Source organism: Diabrotica virgifera, chromosome 2, assembly GCF_917563875.1.
Source record: "Diabrotica virgifera virgifera chromosome 2, PGI_DIABVI_V3a".
Lineage (NCBI taxonomy): Eukaryota > Metazoa > Arthropoda > Insecta > Coleoptera > Chrysomelidae > Diabrotica > Diabrotica virgifera.
In genome coordinates this window covers 73,739,466-73,766,989 of record NC_065444.1, presented here as the reverse complement: position 1 = coordinate 73,766,989, position 27,524 = coordinate 73,739,466, and the positions used below count along the sequence as shown (strand labels likewise).

The window sequence follows — 27,524 nt, the reverse complement described above, 5'->3', positions numbered from 1 at the left end:
CCTACGGGAAAACTTGCTAGAACATTTTTTACTTAGAATGACCCAAAAAATACAAAAAAAAATGTTTTGTTTTGCGAGAAATCTCTGTTATATAATTTCCTCAAGTTCTTGGTCAATAACAATCTTATCGACATCCGGATCAACTGTTACCCAAAAAATTCGTATTCTACGGGTCAAAATACATAAAAAAAACTTGGGCAAGCCCATCTAAATAAAGGAGGCCGTTGTACCCCCCCTGGCGACAGGACTATACATTTTATTGCCTTTTATTAATGAACGTAGACGCAGTAAGTATAGTTTCTGAAATTGTATGTAAAGCCTGTAAGTCATTACCATGAAAGGGAGAACCTCCATTTGGACAAAATGGAACTTCAACGTTTAGAACAGGCCAGGGAACACCATACGCATCCTCTAATTTAAGAACTTCAACACTAACAAAAAGGACAAGACAAACTCTTGTAGGTCAATATTATTTTATTCACAACAGATACCTACACATAACTAATTATTCAACGAGTATGTGTACATAAAAAATACCTACCATTAAATAAACACTTACATAAATCTTTCAATATTTTAAATATTTCATTTGAATTAAGTCGACTTTTCTATGACTTTACTTGTCTTTGTCTTGTCTTGTCTTTTTTTCACCGAAGTCTTTGGATTCAGTTTAACTTTTGGTCTTTTGATTTCAGAACTTTCTTGAGGTTGAGGTATCGCCTTGGTATGATACACAGTGTATTCGAGATCCGGACCAATGGTTTCGACATTTAGGGAAAGATCGTTCCAAGTAGTTTTATTCAAGTTTCCAACCACACGTGATGCGCCCTCATGGCATTTAAATATGACGTAGGCAAATACTAACTGTAAACGGTAATCCATACCCATATGAACCTTTTCGATCTTGTCTTTTAACGAGATATCGGTCTCTATATGTTGTATTAATTCCCTTGGGGTTGTTCCTTTGGTTAAATTTACAAAACGGACACATCTTTGGGGAACAGCCATTTTCTGAAAAAAATAATTAAAAATGGTAAAATCTCAAAAATTTACCTTAATAACAAATATGTAGATCGTCGATATAATGTACAAATAGTTACATATATGTGTCAATGTCCAGACTAATAACACTATTTTAAATAATAAGCAATAATGAAAAGGATTTTACGCGAATACTATGTAGTTAATTTAAACATAGATAAGGAATATAATGAACATAGTGAGCCTTTCTCAAGTTAATTTGCTCCTGTTCTAACTTAGCTGCAGCGTACTGATAACGACTAAATAGTTTAAATGCATATCGCACCTCCGCTCAAAGAGTGTCATAACTCAAAAAATTATAAAATCGGTTTTATTTCACCAACAGTTTAATAAAACTATAAACTCCTATCTCACAAAGTGTCACGTCTATGGGTCAAGTATTTATCATTAGATGACACTAGTGTCATTATACGATTATCCAAAATCAACGACGCACCGGACACAAACAGTTACACCATTAACTAGGTTACACATTTATCACTTATTTATCTTTCTTTTTGCAGTATTTTGTGTTTAATGTTGTTACTTGTATTTAAAGTTACATCATTAAAAAGTTGTAAGGGTTTATCAACATCCAAAATTGAGATCAACACATATTCATTTAATTCTTAAATGCACTAGAAACGAAACCAAAACATACACAATTGTTTACATTTTAGTAGGTCACCTAGATTTGTTAGAAGCACCAGTCGACAATATTGCATAGTCAACTAATTCATATTTTCGTAAGTCATGGTCAAGCTGAGTCGACAATATAAACAAACTACATGTTACAAGTTTGTTTATATAAACATGAAGGCATGGTGATTCATTCTAATTCATTCGTATTATTAAAAAGATCATTCTTAATCCAGATGCACTAGCAGATGGTTTTACCGTGAGCACATCAACTATTTACTGTGGTCTTTATAGTTGGTAATAAACAAGTAGTTATAAAGATTGTTTAATTCAGAAACCCCTATTGGTAGGTAGGGGGTAACTACCCCCAACTACCCTAAGATGTTTCCCGAGGGTGCATATACCCGCATAAAGTATAAGTCTGTTAACTAGATAATACCTAATAATAATATTCCTATTCTGTATTGCCAGCGTCACTTTTCAATAAGCTTCAAAAAAAATTGTAAACGACTAAAATAGTTATTATTCCAATTTTAATAGTTTTTGAATTAAACTCGAAAATATAGGACAAACTTTAAATGTCGTTTTCTCGAAACTTTGCTTTTTTGACTTATGACACTTTTTGAGCGGAGGTGCAATATTTACTTTTTAACTATTTTCATTTGTATCTACTTGCTATAGTTTTGCCAATAATTTTTATTTAAAAGTTATTTAGAAAAAATGTATGCAATGATATTTTACAAGCTTGGTATAGCTATGACATATAGAAAATTTAGCCCGGGTACAAGAATTGCCACCCTTCCAAAGTTTCAAAACGAAGAAAATTTCCTTCGTTCATCATAAAAACTTTTTGAAGTTATACATACTTCTTTCGCACGGTCGTTTCTCGTTTCCCTTCCAAGTACTTGCACACCGCGAATAGGCTCCAGGTCGATTCAGCCTGAATAAAATGAGTACCTTGGGTAAAACCAGGGTTTATAATAGGCGGTTAAAGCGTAGCACTAGCCCGGTTACCTTCTTAGTATAGCGCGTAGGCCCTATATAGCATCCTATTTGCTATAATCCCAAGGCCGCGTTACCGGTATAAAACGGGAGACTATTATTATACAAAAAAAAACTTACAAGTGTAATTTTATCTGGATTAGTACTTACACTGTATTTTTTTCGTTTTTTCTCGATGGTCTAAATTGTGAAACACGGCGAAGCCATACACACTGTGAAGTGAAATTAATTGTAACCGGTTTCTGATTAATTGTGACTTTTGTAAACATCTGAATACATGATCAAAATGAAAATTTCCTCCTTCTAATCTGATCTAATCAGAAGCTTAGAAAAATAGCAGTGATTAGTGAAACCAAAAAAAAAAAACTATTGTCGAATGGGCCATTGATATAATCATTGTAATGATTACTTGTTACATTAGCATTTTGCAAATGTCGTTACCAAAATTCACTTATGTCAGCCTCCTCTCTACCAATCTAAGGGATTCCCCGTTAGGATTCGAAATATAAAAAAGTTCAGCGAGACAATTATTGATGAAAATGCTCTGAATCATTAATTGCTTCCACATTATCAGAAATACTGATATCTTTAATTCTCAACAGAAAAGACTGTGGTTTCCATAATATATTATATAAATGTATTCCCGTTATTAGACAATTTACATTGCATTGCGCTAAGTACAACCTTGGGATGACTAGCGGTTCGAATTTAAAATATATAAAAACTATTTATTTTGAAAGTTTAAAGTTCTGAATTTTATCTTAACCAACTCTACTAACAACAGAGTTCCTATTTATATTATGTACAATATATAATATTTCTAGAAAAATCGAGAGTAGTCCGCCCATCAAGTCCGCCGGCTTAGGTCAGTCGTACACGGACAGCTTTATGGCTTTAAGCAGTTGAGATCGACTGCTTGAAGCTGCGACCGCGTGGTGAACTATCTTATATTCGCTGCCATACACACGACAGCTCGAGCCTCGAGCAGTCGCGATTGTTTCAAGCTGTCAACAGCCGCACGATAAAATACTATCGAGCTGTCGGCAGCTCACGAGCGGTTGCAAGGCATACACTAATGGTTTGAGCTGTGGACTGCGCTGGGAGCAGCTAATAGCTCATCTACAATTGCTTCCTCGTCGACCGCTCCAGCTTTCGACGAAGACTACTAGTGCTCGAGCTATCCGTGTATGTCGCTTAGTGGTAAACTGCCCCAGCAGTCTGTGTATGGCCGCCCTTAATCGTAATTTCTGGAACTCCTCGCCCCACTCCAACTAGCCGGTGCTTCGAGAAAACGCTGCCGAGTTGGAACGGTTACACGGAGTAGGTCCAAAATACCCTTATTCGTTACACTGCTTCCCTCTTAGTTCTGAGCGTCCCGATCAGCAACTATAGATGAAGGCCCAGGATGGCGAAATCTACAGAACTCTCCAGCTCTGCATATACCCCTCAAGAAGAATTAAGAGTCTACTGTCTTTGAAGGGCACGACCTCTTCGGCTTATTACAACATACAGTAATTAGTACCCTGTTTCTAGGAAGATCACATCTAGAACGCTTATCACAATCTTCCAATTCAGATTTTCTAATGCATGGCCTATCTTTGGTAAAGCCCAATTTTTGACAAAATGTCGAAACCCAAAAGACTCCATTTTCAAACAAATATGTTTAAAAATAATAAAATCTTTGGATTTCTTAGTTCGGAAACATTCTCTCTTATACCTATTCCCATCCTTCTAAAAATTGCAAGGAAAAGGGTGATGAATGTAGAGACATGGGGAGTCTACATAGTTGCACTCCACAACATATCAATTCACCGAGGTAAAGATCAACAAATCTGCTTCCTAGTACTCGATACGTCAGTAAAACCGTGGGTAGATAAAAGGCATTATATTTAATCTCGATTCAGAGATCATTACCATCTTTCTATGGACCATTTCGAACTCTTTTGTTCTCATCAGGAAAGCAACTGTAATGATGCTCTGAGCATAATTTTAAATGTCATAGTTACACATGATTTTAGTTAAGCCTGACTCAAACGACTCGTGTACTTGGCGAATAATCGTTACTTGCGTTACTTACTATGTCTTTTGGGAGGGTTACTAGAACAATTCTTTGACAATTAATAGTAGTATTAACATTATTATTATTAGTGTTTGACAAATAGTACAATAATTGTACTAGTAACCCACTCACACAGCATTGCCAGTATACGCAAGTGACGATTATTCGCCAAGTACACGAGTCGTTTGAGTCCGGCTTTAGAGCACGCCATATATTCTCGTAGCTTGCCTTGTCTGTATTAGACTTTCTGGCCACTATAATGCAGCAAAGGTCGAGGACCATCTTCTAATCGCAGTACTCTTCCAACTTTAGGCTGGTGGTTTCTTAATTCGTCCAAGCGACCGAACTTCCTATTGAATACGAACGTAATTCCTTTAGTCATCTTGAGGTCTTGGGTAACACAGTGGGCTAGAGAGACGTTTTCCGGAACACTAAAAAGATCTTGCTGAACTTCTGTGGTCACGCTGAATCTATAACTCTTTCTTTCTGCGTAATTCGATATAAATTATTCTTCCCAGTCTCTGTATTTTAGGAGACAAGCCTCCACGACGTTGTGGATTATAAATGCAGACAAGATCATTTACTTCAAAGCTTTTATTCTTGCATCGGGAATCATATTGATCTTTCATTATGTCACTAGCTATCTGGATGTGTTGTCGGTCAAGTTCATGAATGTTGTTCATTCGTTACTTCAGGCGGTCATCATATTCTTCGCCTGCAACATCTTCTTCGGAAGGTCTGGAGCCAAACTCTAGGTCGCCGGACAAACGAACTTCACGACACATCAGGCAGGTTAGGGTCTGACTTACAGTTTCATTCATGGTCGAGCGTTAGGCCATTAGTTTTTTTTAATGTTGTACAATCTGTCCTTAACTAAGAACAATAGGTAAATTATTTGACAAAAATTGAAAATTTGACCTGAAGAGGGAGATCCAGTGATCACCCTCTTTACAGAAATTAAATTAAAATAAGTTAAAAATAAGTTTAGTTATCACAGATTATTCGAATCTTCTTGCTAGGTCCACTACTTTGAATCTCTTCAGGCGTCGTACATCATTGTGGTCATCAGTGAGGTTGCTGGCTAACTCGTTTGGATGAGATATTCTAGTCTCTTGGAATATTTTTTGTAATATTCTGTTATTAATGTTTTTATGGATGTCACATTGAGGTCTTGCTCTATCACATAGTTTGGCACGTACCAAGGGGCATTCAGCATTGTTCCAAGGACTTTGTTCATGAATCTCTGCAGTATTTCTAGGTTAGTTTGACTGGCTGCTGTCTCCCAAAGTTGGATACCATAGGTCCACACTGGTTTTAATATAGTTTTATATATCAGCAGTTTGTTTTCAAGAGATAGTTGAGATTTACGACCGATGATTCAGTACATTTCTCGGAATTTCATTCCTAGTTGTTTTCTATTTTTAAAAATGTGCTTTTGCCAAGTTAATCTCCTATCAAGATGGATTCCTAGGTAAGTACTTGACAGTATCGGTTTGTGGGAGTTGCGTCTCATTTAGTGTTACAGATGGACATGTTTGTCTTTTCATGGTGAAGGTTACATGGATGGATTTACTCTCATTCGCCTTTATCTTTCATTTTTTAAGCCATCTTTGTATATTATTAAGGTCTTTCTGAAGGGTTCTGGATGCGGTATTTGGATCATGGTGAGAGGCTAGTACAGCAGTGTCATCAGCAAAAGTTGCACACGTTGTTCTGCTACTTGGGGGTATGTCAGCAGTGTAGAGCAAGTACAATATCGGTCCCAAGACACTTCCTTGTGGTACTCCGGCTTTTATTGGTCTTAGGCTTGTGTATTCATTATCCTGCTTGACTAGGAAATGTCGGTTGGAAATATAGTTTTTTAGGATTTGATAAAAAGGATGGTGAAGGTTTTTCTTTAGTTTAAAGAGCATAGCAGCATGCCATACTTTGTCGAAGGCCTGACCAATGTCCAGGAATGCAGCAGAACAATACCTTTTATTTTCTACATAGATCACTTCTGATGTGTTTTACCAGTCTATATAAGTACCTGTTCTATCGTTCCGTGTTGTGTTCTGAACCCAAATTGGTGTTGGGGAATTAGTTTCTTTTCTTCTATAACTGGGGATAATTATTGTTTAAGGAGAAGTTTTTCCAAGATTTTTGATAGAACAGGGTAGCAGGCTTATTGGTCTGTATGAAGTCACCTGAGTTTTATTTTTCCCTGGCTTAGGTATGAGAATAATTTGAACAATTTTCCATTGTTCTGGGTAGTAACCTAGCCTAAATAGGTCTAAAATTTAGACCATTAGTAATAAATGAATGTGCTGGTTCCAATCTGTCTGATGTTCGGATACAACTATATGGACATTCAGGTACTCATAGTTCGGTTCATCCTTTCCACCATTCCTTCCAAATGACGATGCAGGGGTGTCGTTCTGATCTTATTGCCACCAATCAATTTACAGACGTCTTGAAAGAAGCAGGTTGACTCAAAGTTTCGCCTTTGGTCTTAGTGGATCTCCAAGAAAAACATCAAAATGGCTGAACACACGTGCTCATAGCTAACAGCCAATATTAAGAGTAAACAAACAACGAAACAACAATATATAATACTAAGCAAAAACTGTTCTATAATTTTTTTTTTCGAAAACTCAATACTTTTTGAGTTATTCCTGGTTGAAAATTGGCCATTTTCATTGAAACATAACACCTTTTCAAACGGTTTTTTGCGAATACCTTAAAAACTATGCATCAACCTAAAAAAGCTATATAAAACATTTTTGTAGCTTATAAAATAACAAAGAGATTTTTATTGTGCTTGAAAAGACCTATAAATTAAGCAATATTAAATGTCGATTACATTCAAAGTATGCGAGATAAACTGTAAAAAATTTGATGACTAACGTATGTTAAGAAAAAAATGAGAAATATATTTAACCCCTCATCCACAAGAATTTAAATTAATCGTTTTCTTTCTACAATACATTTTACTATAGTGTTCTTTTTATGTTCAAAAAGTTTGGCGGGTTTAAAGTAAATGGTTTTTGAAAAAAATAGGATCAAATTATTGAGCGTATTTTTAAATTTTCTTAAAAATCTTCCTATTTCTCCATATAACTCGAAAATGATAAGAGATGCCAGAAAAAAGTTGCCATACAAAAATGTAGGTTTCTTCTAGATAAACATTTTGATTTTATTTTTTATAACAGTATCTCTTATCCTTTTCAAGTTACATGAAGAAAAATGAAGATTTTTAAGAAAATTTAAATATGCGCTCTATAATTTGATCTTATTTTTTTCAAAAACCATTCATTTTAAACCCGCTCAACTTTTTGAACATAAAAATAACACTAGTAAAATGTATTGTAGAAGAAAAACGATGCATTTAAATTCTTGTGGATGAGGGGTTAAATATACTTCTCAATTTTTTTCTTAAAATTCTTTAGTCATCAATTTTTTGCAGCATATCTCGCTTAGTTTGAATGTAATCGACATTTAATATTGCATATTTGAAAGGACTTTTCAAGCACAATAAAAGGTATTACACCGAAGGTATATACCTAAAATCGACCGTTTTTCTGTTATTTCAAGTTGAATACACTGATTTGAGCATGCACCAAAAAACAAACTCTTTTTACCTACCATATCTCTTTTTGTGTTATAACTAGAAGATTGAAGAAGGAACAAATCTTTTTGCTTTTTATGAGCTACAAAAATGTTTTAAATAATTTTTTTAGTTAGATGCATTGTTTTCAAGGTATTCGCAAAAAACCGTTTGAAAAGGTGTTAAATTTCAATGAAAATGGCCAATTTTTATCCACGAATAACTCAGAAAGTATTGAGTTTTCGAAAAAAAAAATTATAGAACAGTTTTTGCTTAGAATTAGGTTCTCTAGCAACTTCCGTAGTTATTTAACCAAAATATTTTCCACCCTCGAGAAGGGGTGGGAACCGCCCCAAGAAAAAAGCACACATCGGCATAGGGTAGACTTTGAAAGGGGGGATATTTTCAGGCTATTCTAAAATTTCATTAAAATCCATGCAGTAGGATAGAATTCGGAGGTAATAACCTGTTCTTGCTCTCATTGACTGCCCTAGAGGTAGAAATTTTTGTATTGTATGTTTCTGAACATTTTTTGTCTGAAGAAACCGACTTGTTTGCTTGTTTTTTCTCTGGTGTGAAATTATAATGCGTACGCCCATGTTCGTTCGGGCATCATCGGACGTCACCCCACGAATAGGCGATACCTGCATTACCGGCCACTTTGACAGGAAACTGACATTTAGTTGTCCATTTTCATGTTTCATTCTCGATGAAAAAGGAAAACAGAGCGAAGCAACACAGGTGATAAATAGTTTGTCAGAAAAGTATTTTTGACATTTAGTCCGTTATTATTGTTATTTTGGTGTAGTGCATTGTACAAATGGTATCTAAATTATTTGTTTTCGAGTCGACACGCAAATCGTATCGTTGTGCCTTCCTCACAATTTATGACCCTATTGTGGAAGGTGAGAGCTGAGGATAATCTGTAGAGACCTTTTGAAAGTAGCTATATCCTTTTATCGTGATATTCTTTGGTGTATAATTACGTAGGTATTAATCGAAATCCTTTATAGATTTATTTATATCTGACATTGGCATTGCCCTACAGTTGCACATGCCAATTTTTTATACTCACAAATTATCAATTGATTTGTCACTAAATTTGATGCAGATAATTATTTGTAGCTAAAATTATTTTTATTTACATGTTTCCTTAAATTTACCGTTTTTCAAGCGCTGAATTAGACTATGTTTACAATTTCAATATTGGGATCAAATTGACAGTTTGCAGTTTACATATTTAATTTGTTTGTACACTTTCTCTCTATTTTTATCTTTATATTCCTCCTATATTATTGCCGTCCTTCCTTCATGTTTAATAGTGGTGATGGGCTCATAATATATATTCAGATTATGTTTTTTTCACTAATTATAACCATTATTTTTGTTTTTCTTCTTTGTTTAATTATCAAATAGATATTCAAAGGCTCTATGTTCTGATTGCTATGTTGATCTTTTTTATGATTTATATTTGCTGTTGTTTTGATGTATATTTGATATTATGTTAAACATATTTGTTTGTCATCCCTTTTTTGTTTTAGTTTCTTCTTTGCTAGACATTTTAACACACCCATGTTAAGAAAAGTTCTCAATTCATAAAAATGACTGCCCTTGTATTGTTACAACAATAACATAAAATTTTGTTCTTTTTCACTTGTTTCTATATAAAACTATGAATTTTATGTGAAAAGATGAGTACCCCAAAAAACAGTTTCTACTAGCTAAGTCAAAGGAACAATTCGATGGCTTAGTGTGAAAACCTCGTATCTCATTAAATTACAATTTTACAAGAGAGGCAAAAAACTGATTTTCTGCATAATATAACCTAAAAGCAAAAAGTACGTTACATATTTTTAATTCGAGCACATTGAGACAAATATGTGATATTGGCACAGAGCTAAAAGTGTTAAATGTTGCTATTAAATTTTAAATACAAATATTAACTATGAAAAACAAGTAATTATCATTTCATTATAATATAGAGCCTTTGCCCAAGTAACTATGATAACCTCGTATATTGTCGCCTTAGTACTATAACTTGATAACTCCAAAATTGACGTTTTTGAGATAACTAGTTCACAAGATGTATTTTATTTGCCTCTATATTGTGTAAAAACTTGATGACTAGCTTCAAACGGGTTAAGTATTTATTTACGATTGACGAAAGTTGATAAAACTCAAATGCCGCTAATATTCAGTGCTAAAACTTGACAAGATAAGTTATCAAGCTATTTTTTAATAGAAATAATCGTGAATACAACATACACTGAATGCTATAACTAGGTAACTCCAGTTATCTAGTTGTAGCACGTGTTTTTCTGAAACCATTGAGCTTACCACGTAAATGCTATCTGTTTATTCGGTTCATGTTAATGCAAAAATTCTAGAATTGTTATCAGATCTGGCAACCCCCATGGCAGAGGGCTAATTTTCACCAAAATAATGCTTAAAATATTAGTTTTGTTAAAAAGTTCGCTTAGATGCAACTTGACATCTCATGCGACATTACCAAATGTTAACATTATGGGAGTGCTAAAAGTTGATAACTTTAATTTTTCATGTTATTTTCCATATTGGAAAGCAAATTTGCACCGTATTCCTAAATAGATCAGTGGCCTAAAAGTTAAGGAACAGTATTTTAGAGCTGCAGAGTGAATTCCTTATTTACCAACATCATGGGAGCAGCACAAATATCTTAAAAATCTTTAAACCCGTTTATCTCAAAACTACTAATTTCGAGTTATCAAGTTATAGTATTAAGGCGATGATATCTTGATATACGTGTTTTTCATCTCAAATGAGGTTGTGTTTATTATTATTTTTGAGGTTTCCATTTTTCATAGCTTATTGCATACCTCCAAATACTAGGTTGATACAATACAAATCTTTTGATTTAAGGTTCATAAAATGTTCCTATATGCCGGACTACCTTTTGTTGTTCATAAAAAACATTTCTGCAAGTCGAGTCTCTCAAACAAACACTCCAAATTAAGTGCCAAATTCTTGGTTATAAATATACATGGTATTCACGTTAAATCAAGAGAGCAATGGATATATGTGGTTTCTTTTTTTGGCTGTAGAAAATAGTCTAGTGTATTTGGAATTTTTCTAACAGTTGTAAATCGTGAGATACAAGGTTTCCAAACTAAAACCACCAAAATGTCATTTTCACCACAGCCACCGAATTGTTTTTTTTTTGAAAAATTTATTAACCTCTTAATGTGCATTCTGGAGTTAAGGGGCTATCCTAGTGTAAAAATACGAAATTCATATACTTTTTTGGGAATTTCTAAAATAAAAAGTACTGTACCGATTGTTTAGAAAATTCACATGAGAATTTATTATAAAAAGAAGTACACGTCAAACAATTTTCATAAAAAAATATTGAAAATTAAATGATTTATGCGCCATCTACTGGCACCCTGAAAATAAAAACATAGCTCTACTGCTGCAGTGATTGGGACTAATAGTGACCCTGAAACATAAAATTTTAAAGTTATTATTGAAATAGAAGTTATTTTCTATACCATAAACTAGGGGTTTTTTGATCGGATAAAAAATGTCAATTTATTTATTTATTTATTTATTTTCAACGGGACACTGCCCAATAAGATTACAAGTTTATAAGTCCAATATACATAATACATGTGTCAATAATAATAAAACTACAGTAAAATAGTAATAATAAAACAATAATACAATAAAATATAAATATCACAAACTTAAACACATAAATCAGATTCATATATCACAATAATGAATATCCAACAACTACTCAAACAAACAAACGTCTGAGGCCAGAGATGAATTCAGACTTCGGTGCAAAGAAATCTAGATCAGGTTGAGTGTTTGCCCATCTTAGTGCTTGAGATAAAAAGTTGTTATATGCATAGTTGGTTCTATGGATAGGAACATAGAATGTTTGATTTAATCGAGTTCTGCGGAGAGGTACATGGAGACCAACCTGCTCAAGTAGCTGAGGACACAAAACTGTTGAATTAATTATGCCATAGAGCATCCTTGCATCCTTAATTACTCGTCGGTCACGCAATGAGAGAATACCCAATTGGGTTTCAATTTGATAATAATTTAACTGATTTAACTCAAAAGGTATACCCAGTTTATATGCTATGTACCTTAAGAACTTGTGTTGGACTGTCTCGATTTTTGTTATGTAAATATTGTAAGATGGAGACCAAACACAAGAACAATACTCTAGATGAGGTCTAACTAAAGAACAATATAGTAATTTAATTGCATCAATATTCTGAAAGTCTCTAGTGCATCTTTTTATAAAACCAAGCATTTGTAAAGATTTGGAAATTTTTGATGTATAATGTGATTCAAATAAAAGTTTACAGTCTAAATTAATTCCCAAATCACGAATTTCAGTAACCCAGTCAACAGGAATATTCTGTATATTATAATTATATTCTATTGGGTCTCTCGATCGTCCAAAAGAAATAGCATGACACTTAGATTCATTCAGGGCCATGGCATTCAACATACACCACTCACTCAACCGATCAAGATCATGTTGAAGATTAATACAGTCTTCTGTATTGTTGATAATTGTATAGAACTTTAGATCATCTGCAAAAAGCAGAGGTGAACTGTGTCGGAAGCAGTGGTGTATATCATTGATGAATATGTTAAATAACAGGGGCCCCAAATGTGAACCCTGAGGTACTCCTGAATGAACCTTAATCTCACTGGAAACAAAATCCCTGATACGCACCATCTGAACTCGGTCAATCAAGTATGTTCTCAGCCACTCAAGAAGTGGACCATTAACACCCATTTGTTTAAGTTTAAATATTAAAATATTATGGTTGACCCGATCAAAGGCCTTGGAGAAATCGGTGTATAGTGCATGTACCCTACAACCCCTCTCCAATGCCTTCCTCAGGAAGTCCACAAATACTAGTGTGTTACATTCGGTTGATCTGTTATTCCGAAATCCAAATTGTTGGTCTACTAGTTGTTTTTCAAGTGAAGCTTTAAGATAGTCACATACAAAACATTCAAATATCTTTGGTATTACACTAATTATACTAATGGGCCTGTAATTATTCACCAATGAATTATCTCCCGCTTTATAAATGGGTGTTAAAAAACTATTTTTCCAACATTCTGGAAATTCACCCGTATTTAAGGATAGATTAAAGATGTGAAAAAGAGGTCTGGATAATATAAAACAACAGTTCTTGAGAAAGCTAGGAGGCAATCCATCAGGACCAGGACCCTTATTCGCATCCAGTTCTGATAATTTTAGATAAATATCAGATATAGTTATGTTGAAACCAGTCAGATTAGTAAGACCAAATGTAGGTGAGTCACTGGGTATGACACATATTTGAGTGGAATATACTGTAGAAAAATATTCTGCAAAAAGATTTACAATATCTGGTCCATGACCGGATTCAACACCACCATACCTCAACACAGCGGGCATAGAGGGCTTTCCTCTCCGTGAATTCACAAACGACCAAAATCCCTTCAAATTATTTCTTATTGATAATTCTGTTAAGTAAATATGATTTCTGTAGCTTTCAGCTTTTAACAATTTACAATTAGCCCTCAGCTGTGAAAAAGTCTGATAATCCAGAACTGATTTAGATAAAAGATATTTTTTGTGAGCTTTCTTTTTCTCAACTATCCGGTTCTTTAACTCTAAAGAGAACCAAGGAGGGAATCTACGTTTTGAATACCTTTTTAGGGGGATGAATAATTCTATAGCTAAGTAAACTATATCATAGAAAATATTTACAATTTGATTCAGTGTTTTTCCTAAAAATAAATTATCCCAACAGAACTGTGACAAAAAATCAGTTATTTTCACATAGTCAGCCGACTTGAAGTCCCTATAAAAACCGTCACTAACCAAACCACCATCATTGGGGCGCCTTTTGGTCATCTTTATCTCAAATTCCAGGGGTGGGTGATGCATACCCTCCCTCAAAAGAGCTTCATTAGCTCTGGACACAGTTACATCAGCATCATCGACCAACACCAAGTCCAGAATATTACCAGTTGCATTCACAATAGTATTGGACTGAAACAAATTGTGGTATGCGCACATACCAGTCACAACCTGCAGGGCTTAAACTTCAGAAGCTGTGGCACTTGGCAGAGGAATTGTTGAAGAGCACATATCATTTGAAAACCATTCGCAGTTTGGTAAATTGAAGTCAGCAGCCAGATAATAGTGTGCAGATGGATAATCTTCGGCTATTTTTTCCAGGGTTTCACAAAATATGGAATATTTGTCCAATGTAGACTTAGGTGGAAAATATGCTGTTCCTATAATAAACTGATTTGCACCTTCGGTCACCAAGACAAAAAGCTGTTCGATTGTCCCGTTAACTTTTAAAGATCTACTGCTTAAGCCCTTATGAACTGCAATAAGGACTCCACCACCTCTTGAGAATGAACTTGTTTCACTGGAGCGATCAGTTCTATATACGTTGAGGTCAAACAACTGCAGCTCTTCATCGGCATAGTTACATGTCAACCAGGTCTCGTTGAATATGATGATACTGTAGTGAGAATAGGAAACATTCATAAACAAATGGTCAAGCTTAGTTCTGAGACCTCCTACATTTTGGAAATAAACCCACAGTCCAGAGGAAGACTGTGTTAGTTTTTTGACATTATTCTAGGAGTGCCATTTAAGTACTTGATAAATAAGTTTTGTTCGCCCTTTCTCTCTCTTTCCTTAAGTTCACTCTTGACAGTGTTTAATGCTGTTCTCTGGTGTGGGGTAAGATCTGAATCGATAAAAATCTTTAGTGACCTATCAATATTTCTTCTGTTTCTGAGTATTGCCAGATAGTCTTTATGATTACGAAGGACAATTCTGTATGAACGGTATCCATTTTTGTTCTTTTTTCTAATTCGTACGGCCTCAGCAATATCAATGGCTGAGTTCATTAATCCAGACAAGAGGTCTGTGGCTTTGTTTAAATCGTCATCCTCACCATACTCAGGCATATTAAAAATCATAATGTTGTTGGATCTTTTCTGTCTCTCGATCATTTCACTTAACACTGATTGGTCTGTTGTGATTTGTTCAGTAGGTTCAGTTGTTTGAGCAACTCTTATATCTTTCAAACTGGATATTTCAGATCGAATTTCAGATTTAAGTTCATTAAAGCTTACCTGAAAAGAGCCATTCAAAGAGTCCAACTCACTTCTAAAAGACTTTATTTGTTCAATCATGTCCATGGCCTGATTATTAATAAGTTGTTCCACCTTTTGTTCAAGAGAACTTATTTGTTTCTTCATCATAGGAATCATTTTGATTCCATCCTCACAGGATTCGCAAAAAAGTTTAAGGACTCTTCTACCCTTCAACTCCAACACCCTGATTTCTGATGCTGTCAGATTGGCACATTGATGATGAATCTTTTGATCGCAACCATCACAAACCCAACATTCACCACCACTGACATCCAACAAACATTTTGTGCATGACATATTTAAAAGTTTAGATCAAGCACTGGCCTATCTTCAAAATATATTATTTGTAGAAGTACTGATAACTTTTTATGAAGAGTACTTAAGTTTTTGTTGAACTCAATTAGGAGAATATGTGCTTCTAATTGCAAATAAATGCAATTTCTGAAACATTCACTAATAAAAATGAAAGATAACTTACAGATTAATAGGGTCTGAACTTTTACGGATTTTTTGATACAAAACAACACATTAAACACTAATAAATATCACTTAAATTGTACATCATTAACAGAGCAGGAAAATATGTGCTTTCGCCAGTAATTATTGAAACTGAATTCGAATTTGGCGGTTTTTGAAACTAAAAATGTTTTAGCTAATTTTAAAAAATGTTTTCAACACTTCGCCATTTTCCCAAATTTTAATATTTTTCAAAAATCCTAGTTGATGGTATGTGAAAAGACTTAAATTTCAATAATCACTTTGAAATTTTATGTTTCAGAATCCCCATTAGTCTCAATCACTGCAGCAATGGAGCTATGTTTTTATTTTTACGGTGCCAGTAGATGGCGCATAAATCGTTTAATTTTCAATATTTTTTTATGAAAATTGTTTTACATGTACTTCTTTTTATAATAAATGCTCATGCAAATTTTCTAAACAATTGGTACAGTATTTTTTATTTCAGAAATTCCCAAAAAAAGTATATGAATTTCATACTTTTACACTAGGATAGCTCCTTAAGTCGAGCATGCTAAACTGGCCAAACTGTGCAAACTCGAGATAATTAGAGCAGTGTTCAATCGAGAGTTAAAAATAACAATGTGAAAGCAAAAAGAAAATAATTGAATCTGTCAAGAGGGAACGGCATTAGATAAACTTTTTGCCAGATATTTGAAAGTTAAAGATGTCATATTAAATTTTTATTTTAGATTCTTTAAGAAATTGTATGATAATATCATTAATAGTTTTGGTGTTGAAGCTAAGTAGGTGTGAAATATTCAGCAGTAAACTTACATTCTGCTCTTGAAGTCTAGCGATGAGTGCTTTTGTATGGTATTTATTAAGTTCACAATTAAAGATTATATGATTTAAATCTAGCAAAATTGTGGAAAAGTACAAAAAACATCTCGGGGTTGCCGGGTTTCTCTTGATTCAGAAAAATTTCTCAACTCTCTAGGTTCGTTTAGAATGTTAGTAAAAAGGCAAAAAAACGGAAAATTGATTTTTTTGGACATGTTTTTTTTTAAATGGCTGATTCAATTGTTTTATTATTTATCATTTACATGATATTGTACACTATAACCCTTACTTCACTTAGCTTCCATTCGTCGTGGTAGTCAGACGTGCGTAGGAAAGAAGCTTGTTTTTTAAAACCGGTGTCTATAAATTAGATATTTAAATAAATATTTTGTGAACTTTAAAAGTAAATTAATTACACCAAATAAAAAAGCGAAATCGGAATAAAAACATTAAAAAGTTATGAGTGCAGTTAGCGGGGGCGACGCCCCCGATAAAAATGTTTTAGAAACCCAAATGGATACAGAACATGCAACATCTTCAAAGGAGGAGCTATTAGGATTCCAAAATCTTGTTCCAGTTACACAGATAAGTACCACAAAACTTGTTAATAATAAACCCATTATCGATAATGACTTTGCTAATGTACACACTTCAATAACAAATAACATTAACAAAGAAGTAGGAACAAAAAGGGAGGAATTTCTTTACCGACAAAACGACCTAGGACCTTTTTACGCGTATTTAGAAAATAATTCACCCGATTTTAAAGGCAGATTAAACGCGTTAAGGATAGGTGACATTATTATCACAAATTTTAAAGAAATTGATGAAAAAATTGTAAGCATTGACGCAGTAGGAAGAAATAAAATACGTATAAAATTTAAAGATTATAAATCGGCTAACTATATCATATCTAAAAAAAATGAAGCAATATTTATAAAAAATAATCTAGACATATACATTCCTAAGTTTCTTTTAGTTAGACAGGGCGTAATAAAAGATATTTCCACAGAATTTTCAGTAGAGTATGTTAAAAACAGAATAAAAATGTACGATTTACACTGTAAATTTGAAGTCCTTCAAGTCACAAGATTAAATCGAAGACAAGTAGATGAAAACGGTACTCAATACATTCCAACAAAAACATGCGTAGTTAGTTTTAAGTCACAAGTGCTACCAAAATATATAACAATCAACAAGGTACTAAAGGAAGTCGAACCATACAAACAAAAGGTGCTATTATGCTTTAATTGTCTTCGATTTGGACATACAGGTGGGCAGTGTAAGAGCAAGGCTAGGTGCGATAAATGTCAAGAATCCCACAACTCAAAAGATTGTAAAAAGACCGATCTCACTCCAAAATGTTTTAACTGTTCGGGGGATCATTTTACTACAAATTTAAGCGCGTGTCAAGAATTTCAGCGTCAAAAACTTATTAAAGACGCTATGTCTTCCAATAATATTAGTTATCAAGACGCAAACAAACAGTTCCCCAGAAACTCCTATGCAAAAGTAACATCCATAAATACGGAACAAACTACAAACCTCTCCTGCCTCAAAACTTTCCCTCCATTAAATCCCAATAATTATACACCCACCCAATTCCCATCAAATCCAATTAACAAAATGTCAACTAATAATATATTCTACAATAATAATTCAAATAATACAAATTCTCGAACATTCAAAAGACAGAGACCAAATAGTCCAGATCCAACATTAATTTTGCATAATGAAATTATATCTTCCCCTAGATCTCAATTACCTACGGGAGGAATATTAGACAGCATTAACTATAAGGGAAATATTAATAATAATCCAGTTGCATCTCCTTCAGACTTGAGCATGATAAATTCAATATTAGAATTAGTTATAGAAATTGTCTCAAAAGTTTTAGTAACAAAAAGTATAAACATAAATAAGGAAGAACTCGAAAACTTAGTCAAATTAACTATAAATGGAAACACGTCATCACATTCTCAGACCTCAACCATGCAATAAATATCCTTCAATGGAACTGCCGCTCGGCAGTTTCTAATAAAAACAACTTAGAATATCTACTAGATAGGGGCAACTACTCCGTTGCACTTCTATCGGAAACATGGTTTAAAGCAGAAAAATACTATAATTTTAAAGGCTTCAACAATATTCGCTGTGACCGGGACGACGGGTACGGCGGCTCTGCCATTTTATTAAAATCAGACTTAATATACCAAGAAGTCTCAATTCCAACTACAATCAACTTTGAGCATACTTGTATCTCGGTAAATTTTCCATATATACATAAAAAAATTTACTTTGTTTCAGTATACCTTAAACCGAGAACTAGAATATCATTACAACAGTGGATTAACTTTTTGGAACAAATTCCAAAACCATTCATAATTGGGGGCGACTTTAACGCACATAGTTTGGCATGGAACGATGGATATGACGATATCTATGGCAAGATTCTTTTGGAAGCTATCGAACAATGCAACCTAGTAATTATAAACGACGGATCACCTACATTAGCAAACAATAAGAAGTCAGCTGTAGACTTGACCCTCTGTACACAGGATCTGACACAACTAATTACGTGGTGTACTCTAGAAGAACCTTATGGCTCTAATCACTTACCAATACACATACAATTTGGAAGGAATATCCCACCTGCGCAAATTAAACAGACAAAACATAATATATGGAGACTCAAGGCTGCTAATTGGGATGTATACACCGCTACCCTTGAAGCAACAGAACCAAAATCATCACTAATGGGCATTATCGACAATATTAACAAAGCTGCCGACAAAGCAATTCCGTTACGAAAATCAAACGCACAAAATAGAAATCATTGCTCAAAGGACTGGTGGAACGAAACCTGTAACATAGCTGCTAAAGCAAGAAAACAAGCTTTCTTAACCTACACACAGGCTCCAAATCTTAATAATCTAACAGAATATAAAAGACTTGATGCAGTAGCTAAAAAAACTTTTAAAGAAACTAAGAAAAAAAGTTGGATAAATTACTGCCAAAATCTAAATCAAAATACACCAATTAAAGAAGTGTGGAACAAAGTAAACCGATATAAAAACCGAAAACAAGCGAATAAACCCCTAATGGACCCCAAAGAAGACTGGATAAGCGAATTCCACACAAAAATCTCACCTCCATGGGTCGAAAACAACATTACTCAACAAATAGCTACTGTAAATAGGAACACTTCTTTCCTACAATCGTTATTTCAATTATGGGAACTCGATCATTGCATTAAATCAACAAATAATAAATCTCCCGGGGCGGATAACATTTCATATAATATGTTGCATAAAATGCCCTTAGACCATAAGAAAGCCCTGTTGGAATTGTTCAATTCGATTTGGATAAATAGGATTCCTTTTCCACCGATGTGGAAAGAATACATCATAGTACCTATCAAAAAACCTGGAAAACAGAATGGAAATGCAGATTCATATAGACCCATAGCTTTATCATCGTGTATATTTAAAACCATGGAAAGAATGATAAAGAACAGGCTTGAATATTGGCTAGAAAATGAAAAAATATTACCTGACTCACAATATGCTTTTAGAAAGGGAAGATCTTCCTTGGAACCCCTAACGATACTAGTAAATGACATCTATCTAGGATTCACACACAAATACAGCACTTTGGCCACATTTTTGGATATAACTTCAGCATATGATAATGTTCAAATAAATATACTAGAAGAGAAGCTCATCAATATTGGTCTACCAACCTCCTTTGCCAACTTCATAAAATCAGCTTACTCTAATCGATCAGTTTCCTTAAAGATAAATCAAGAAATTTCGGAATCAAGAATATGTAGATCTGGATTACCACAAGGTAGTATCCTGAGCCCAATCCTTTACAGCCTGTACACAATGGATATAGAAAATGTTATATCACAAAAGTCTAAAATCATTCAATACGCTGATGATGTTGTTATTTACACCAGTAGCAAATCAGAGGACAAATGTATAGAAAATATCAACACTGAATTTATAAAAATCCAAAAATACCTAGACAACATGGGACTTTCCATATCCGAGTCCAAAACCAATATATGTATTTTCTCTAGAAACAGAAATAACTATCAAAGACAACTAACAATAGGAAAATATAAACTCTGTATTAGTAACTCTGTAAAATATCTTGGTCTGCATCTAGATAGAAAACTATTATGGAAGGACTGTATCCACCAAATTATCAAAAAAACAAGTAATTCTATAAATATCCTAAGAGCGTTTTGTAGAGCAAAGTGGGGAGCAGACCCAAATACGGCTTTACTATTCTACAAAACAATGGTACGATCAATAATGGATTATGGAAGTCAACTCTATGGAACAGCAGCAGATACACATCTAAATAAAATCGAGATACAACAAAATAAATGCTTAAGAGTTTGCCTGGGATATCTTAAGTCAACGCCCATAAACATTATACAAGCTGAAGCCGTGGAACCTCCTCTTAAACTAAGAAGACAACTATTGAGCAGAAAATTCATGATAAAAACCATTTCAAAAAAAACTTCTTACCTCAATAGTGTACAGTCACTAACAGTTCAAGTTTTGACCCATAGATACTGGCACTTCAAGAAAACCCCCCTCATAGTAGAATCTTTCTCAGAAATAGCTGACATTACAGATATACTCTATTCCAACCAACTCCCTCCAGTTTTAATTTACTCACCTGAACAAATTTTTTCACGTGAAATTAGAACCTACTATTTTGAAAGTGAAGAAGTAGCAAGTATCAATCAAACAAAGTTCAACGAAACAAAAAACAAATACTGGCCAAACTATGATTCTATATTCACTGATGGATCAAAGTCAAAAGAATATACCAGTTGTGCCTTCTACCATTTTGAGGAAAATACTGACAAAAAATTTATTTTACCAAAGGAAGCTTCCATATACACTGCAGAACTAACAGCAATAGTGCAAGCTATGAAATACGTACTCGGCTCTAACCACGACAAATTTATAATATGTACGGACAGCAAAAGTGCAGTAGATAAACTTAAAAATGTTAAAATAAATAGATCAGTTAATCATATTGAAGCAAAAATCCTGTATTTACATAATGAGATACACATCAAGAATAAAGTCGTCATATATCTATGGGTAAAGGGACACGCAGGCATAACAGGTAATGAAATGGTGGATGCCTTAGCAAAAACAGCTCCAACATCAGGAGAAGAACTAAATCTTAAACTACCCCCGTCCGATTTATTCTTAAATCAAAGGAACAAAATAAATGAGATGTGGCAAAACCTATACAGTGCATCAACAACTGGAACAAACTTTTGTAAACACCAGCCAAGGATCCCCAGAAAACCATGGTTTCACAAAATACCAAACAGAAACTTTGTCGCCACAATAAATCGAATACGTGCAAACCATGCACTAACACCTTATTATAAACACAAAATAAAAATTACAGACGATCCACTGTGTAGTTGTGGTAAAATGGGTACATTGGTACATGTTTTACTTGAATGTCCAATAAATATTGTAAACATTAATAATCTATATAAAAACTTAATTCACTACAAGATAAACCTTCCAATAGACCTAAATTGTATTATTTTTTCAGGAAATAATAATATACTTTATGTACTTCATCAACACATCATAAACTGTAAACTAAAATTGTAAAATTACTAACCAATTTTGTAAGCAATTCTGCAAAACAAACTAAATGTAAAGCATTAAAGGAAAAAAAAACAAAGGTGAATACAAAAAAAAAAAAAAAAAAAAAAAAAAAATAAACCAAGTAAAAAAAAAATTAACCAATTAAAAAAAAAACAAAAAAAAAAACAAAAAAAAAACAAAAAAAAACAAAAAAAAAAAAACAAAAAAAAACAAAAAAAAAAGAAAACAAAAAAAAAAATAAAAACACACACAAAGAGGGCTAAAACCTCCGCGGCGTTGAACCGGGTTGATGCTCTAGCGCGGAAGGAAAAAAAAAATTAAACACCATACACTTTACTAATGCTACATATTACTAACAAAACAAATGAATACATCATGCTCAAGTTTGATACTATGAAACAATTTACACAAACTATTTATACAATCTAACATAGTCTGGCTAATTGGTCCTCACCAAAGCCATAAATTCCACGAAAAAAAAAAAAAAAAAACCCTTACTTATTCAAGTACCATCCCTATTACCACTTAAAATTATCGATTACCTACTCCATCACGCCCAAATATATGACGTCACTATTACGGCCTATAATTTAAAAACAAAAATCAACCTGTCTCTGGATTTTTCTTAAAAGTGGCCTATTCTCGAAAATGTGAATTTAATCCATAATTAACCTCTATATATTTTGCTAAAATATGATGTAAAAAAAATATAATATCATTAATAATAACAGGTTTGTTCCAACACAACGAAAGACTGTCATGTAAAGATCACATTCTAGCATAGTAAACAAAATATGATCGTTGATCGCATCATCTTTCTGATTGTTCCAACAAAAAATTGTGATCGTCCTCTGACAGTTTCATGACGATCATTTCACTAATAGGATAGTGCTCAAGTATTCATTGGACTGGGCTGCACACTATAGTCGAAATTCATGTACAGTGGAACCTCGATTATCCGTCTCTCTATTAACCGTCACCTCTGTTAACCGTCAGGGTCCATACCTACATAAGTTATATTGACTACATAATATAAGTAAAAATTTAGTCATCAATTCATTTTGTTTGAGCATTACGATATGCCAAACGAAATTCGTTGAAATGAACACGTGAAGTTATGCCACCACCGCATTTTTTATGTAAATAATTTTTTTCTTATTCAGGGCTCTGGATTAGATTTCAATTTAAATAGGTGATAAATGATACCGTGCTTTTAGAGTCCTATGTTTAGAATCGCAAGTCGAAAAAAAAATGCACAGCACAATAATAATTATTACAGTCAATATCTGTGTGTCACCATTATTAAATTTGATTCAAATTCGAACATTGATTTTGTCACTTTGTTTGATCAATTAAGTTTTGTTAATGTTATGTTAACTGCCTTTTCGATTATCCGTCATACCCTTGGTCGAGTGCCCTGATGGATAATCGAGGTTCCACTGTATAGCTTAACGACGTTCTACACCTTCGTTGCGGGGTATGACTCTCAGAGGAAAGGGGGGAAAACTTATATGCAAGCGAAAGTTGGTAACAATGCATTTATAGCAGAATACTCAAATCATATGTTTCAGTATTGAATACTTTATAAAAATAAATTATAATAAATTACGGAAATTACGGAATAAATTACGGAATCAATTATAATAAATAAATTAAAAATAAACGGTACGGTAAACAATCCTCATTTTTTAATGTGTTATTCCTTACAAAAAAACCTTTAATTTAAGCACAAATAATTAAAAATCGTAAATTTGGGTCAAAAGTTATTAACTTTTTAAGAATTCCCATAAGAGCCCATGTTAAAACTTAACTTTGACCCTTAATAGTAATTAAACGGCACGGTAAAACAATTTAAAAAAAATCAAGTCTTAGTTTTTTTAAGTAAACTATAACATACTAAAATTTCATGCAAATCCTTAATTCTTTGCCGAAAGTGTAGAACGTCGTTAAAAATTATAGAGTTAGGGTATCGCTTAAAAATGATAGACTCTGGAGGGGCCTGAGATAAGAGAAGAGTGTAGGTAGTTCAACGATCGCATATATATTTTTAAAACATGGAAAATAAGGGCTATTAAACAAATAAATATATAGCTGCTTGCCATCAGGTGTTTATTAAATGCAAAATGCCTGCTTGGACAATCCTATTGATTTTGAACTATAGGATCGTGTTTTTTACATAAACAAATTGAGTTTTTTTCGGCCAGCCTTTTTCAAAAAACTGTGCATTAACGGGTTAATTAAGTGTTTGCATTTAATATTTAAACTATTTTACTGTTATACTTTAAATTTATGTATTTATGGTAATATGTATATGTGTACAATATAAATGATTTAAGAACTGCATAATGGTTATTAAGAAAAAAATGTGAAAATGGCAACACTGTAGGGTCATTTTAAAAGTTCAAAATATGAGCGTGCTTGTATACACAATATTTACCTTTTTTGAATATATAAACGTAGTTTTTATTGTACTTTGACTGTTATTTACATTATTAATTAATTATTCATGTACAAACTAATAAATTCGGAATTGTGGATGTTCATTGACATTATTTAAATAAACGAACCAGTTTTTAAAAGCTTAATATGCATACTTCTACTTTTTTAGTTAAATATTTTATTGGGAATGTGTCAAAGTGCAAATATTTGTTAATTGGTGTTAAAAATAATGGCATTCTAAAGCTGAGACATAGTATACTTTAGAAATCAATGATCCAGAGTGAGTCATGTAATAATTGTTTATATACTGGGTGGCCAACTAAGAATGGCTCTCTCTATCATATTTCAGAAATGGATTATGATACAGCCACGCAGTGGCGGCTCGTGATGTTTAGAATAGGGGAGGCTATACCTAACTGTAAAATATCTAGACAAATTTGCACTAGCAAAAAAAATCCGCCAAAAAAATCTAATTTAAGGCCCCATTTTTTTGATCATTTTTTATTTACATTTTATATCATCATAATTCATAATTTCATAATATCATATCATTTTAAAAATAGTTAGTATAATTGTAAAAGTGTATTAACCAAAGTTTGTGTCATTTATTTGTTAACAATTCTATCTCTGTAAGTAGATATGCATATCAAAATAAATACAGATTTGAAGTTTTGCAGTCCATACAGGTTGAAGGTTCACATTGTTTAAGATACTCAACTGAATTTTTTTTAATTCTTAAAGCGGCTTACTCTGCAAATCCAAAAACACGGTAAATTACCGATATTTTGCTTTGCATTACAGATATCGGAAAAAGTTATTTAAACAAGTTGTTCCAAATATTATTCTAATCCCACATACCAAGTTTCATCACAAAATTCGCACTTTTAGTTTTTTCGTTATTTGTAGTCAGGATTCTAAAATCCGCGAGGAGGCTGCTGGCCGTAAAATCTCACTTGCCCGATCTCCGGGCAGCGTGTGCGTTAAGCGATGCAGCTCCTAAGGACACCGGGTCTCCTTGAACCATCCTTAACGCTCACTGATGGGCTATGCGAAGCATTAGCAAGTGAGATTTTCCGGCCAGCAGCCTCCTCTGCGATTTTAGGATCCCGACTACAAATAATGAAAAAGTTAAAAGTGCGAATTTTGTGCTGAAATTTGGTATGTGGGGTTAGAATATTATTTGGAACAACTTGTTCAAATAACTTTTTGCGATATCTCTAACGCGAAGCAAAATAACAAAGTAAACAAAACAGTGTAGGGTGTGTAAAAAATTTATGGGGAGGCTAAGCCTCCCTTGCCTCCTCTGGCCAGCCGCCACTGCAGCCATGGGATAAAAATTTTTATGAAAGTAAACCTGGAGAAAAAAATCAAAATTATTTACAGAGTTGTAGATTAAACAAATTGATTATCATATTCTTCACAAGACTCTTTAAATCCCCCAATAAGAGGTGGTGGAGAGTAGGTATCTTGTTATAAAAATTTGCCATAACTCTGGTTCAACTTGATCTTTGCCAATTTTGTCTTGTTAAAAACAGTTCTTTTCCAACAATATAACTTTACAATTTTGAAGAAATGTAATATGTAATGTGAGAGCTAAATGCTGCTATTTTTTGTTTTTCATAAATCTAGTTTGCTCTCAAAATATTTAGGTAATATTTTCATCATATTAGGAGCACCATCTGCAGTACAAGATGGTATATTTTTAATTGGTATATCATTGACATCAAGCAGTTTTTTTAGCTTATTATTAATCTTTGAAATTAGTGGTGCTTTCTAGTTTTTTGCAGAACAACAATTTTTCAACAAACTGCCCTTTATTTATCAATATATCTTCGTAAGTTACCAATACTGCTTCACTGTCTCTTAAAGTTGATCCATGCCATTTTCACTGACAAATTTCTTGTTTTCAGCTTTTCAACAAGTTGATTTTCAATATCTTCACTCATTTCGTCTACTTTTCTGCTAACAGTATTGTTACTGAGTTGCACAGCTTTTAGATATTTGTCAACTTTTTCAAGAACTGTTAAGAAATGCTGCTATTGATGGTGTTATTAAATTCTCTCCTATAGTATGATTTTTTCCTGTTTAAGCGATTAATAAAGAAATTGGATAACTATCCTCAAGAACACAATTATTAGTTGAAGTATGAGTCGCACATAGAGACTTTAATGTTGTTCTCTTTTCAAATTTTTAAGTTTGTTTGAGGCGCCAAAGATCCAGTTGAAATTTTGGTATAGCGAAATTATAACTAATAATTATTTACCGCAATTATTTAAGAATTTGTTTTTTTCGTTTCTGGTACCGAACCCTAGAATTGCATTTAGATGGCCAATAGCGAAAGGATTTAACTCGTGTTGAGTACTTTTTCAAATTGACCCCCTTAACAATCAAATTGCGCCCCAGGGGCGTGAGCCCCACGTTGGGAAACACTGGATTAGAGGCATTTGAAATGTGGTGCTACCTATGTATGTTGAGGGTCTCATATTATCGGCGTCAGTGTAAAGCCATGTTGTGAGATTTTTCAAGAAATGAAAAAAACTCTTGTATCTTTTTTATCTTTATCAAAATTAATATCATTTTCCTGAAATATGTTAAAAAGTACTATCCTCTTATTAAATTAAGAAGTAATATTAAGAAG

At 33.4% G+C, this 27,524-nt stretch overlaps 2 protein-coding genes across 5 annotated transcripts in view; one reads left to right on the top strand and one right to left on the bottom strand.

Annotated features, from left to right (window-relative positions):
- Positions 1 to 463: 463 nt before the first annotated feature.
- LOC114329483 (uncharacterized) lies at positions 464 to 16,867 on the bottom strand. Its single transcript, XM_050643786.1, has 2 exons — positions 16,782 to 16,867; positions 464 to 1,011 (listed from the first exon to the last, which is right to left on the bottom strand). The coding sequence occupies exon 2, from the start codon at positions 1,006 to 1,008 to the stop codon at positions 595 to 597; it is 414 nt and encodes a 137-aa protein (XP_050499743.1). The 5' UTR covers positions 1,009 to 1,011; positions 16,782 to 16,867; the 3' UTR covers positions 464 to 594.
- Positions 8,979 to 27,524, top strand: part of LOC114329480 (ubiquitin thioesterase trabid) — an 80,381-nt gene continuing 61,835 nt past the window's right edge. The window contains exon 1 of one of the 4 annotated variants that reach the window (XM_028278605.2): positions 8,979 to 9,047. The gene's annotated coding sequence lies outside the window, so the exon portion shown is untranslated. Of the gene's footprint in view, positions 9,297 to 27,524 lie in introns of all 4 variants that reach the window. The other 3 variants (XM_028278602.2, XM_028278604.2, XM_028278603.2) reach the window with 3 other exon arrangements.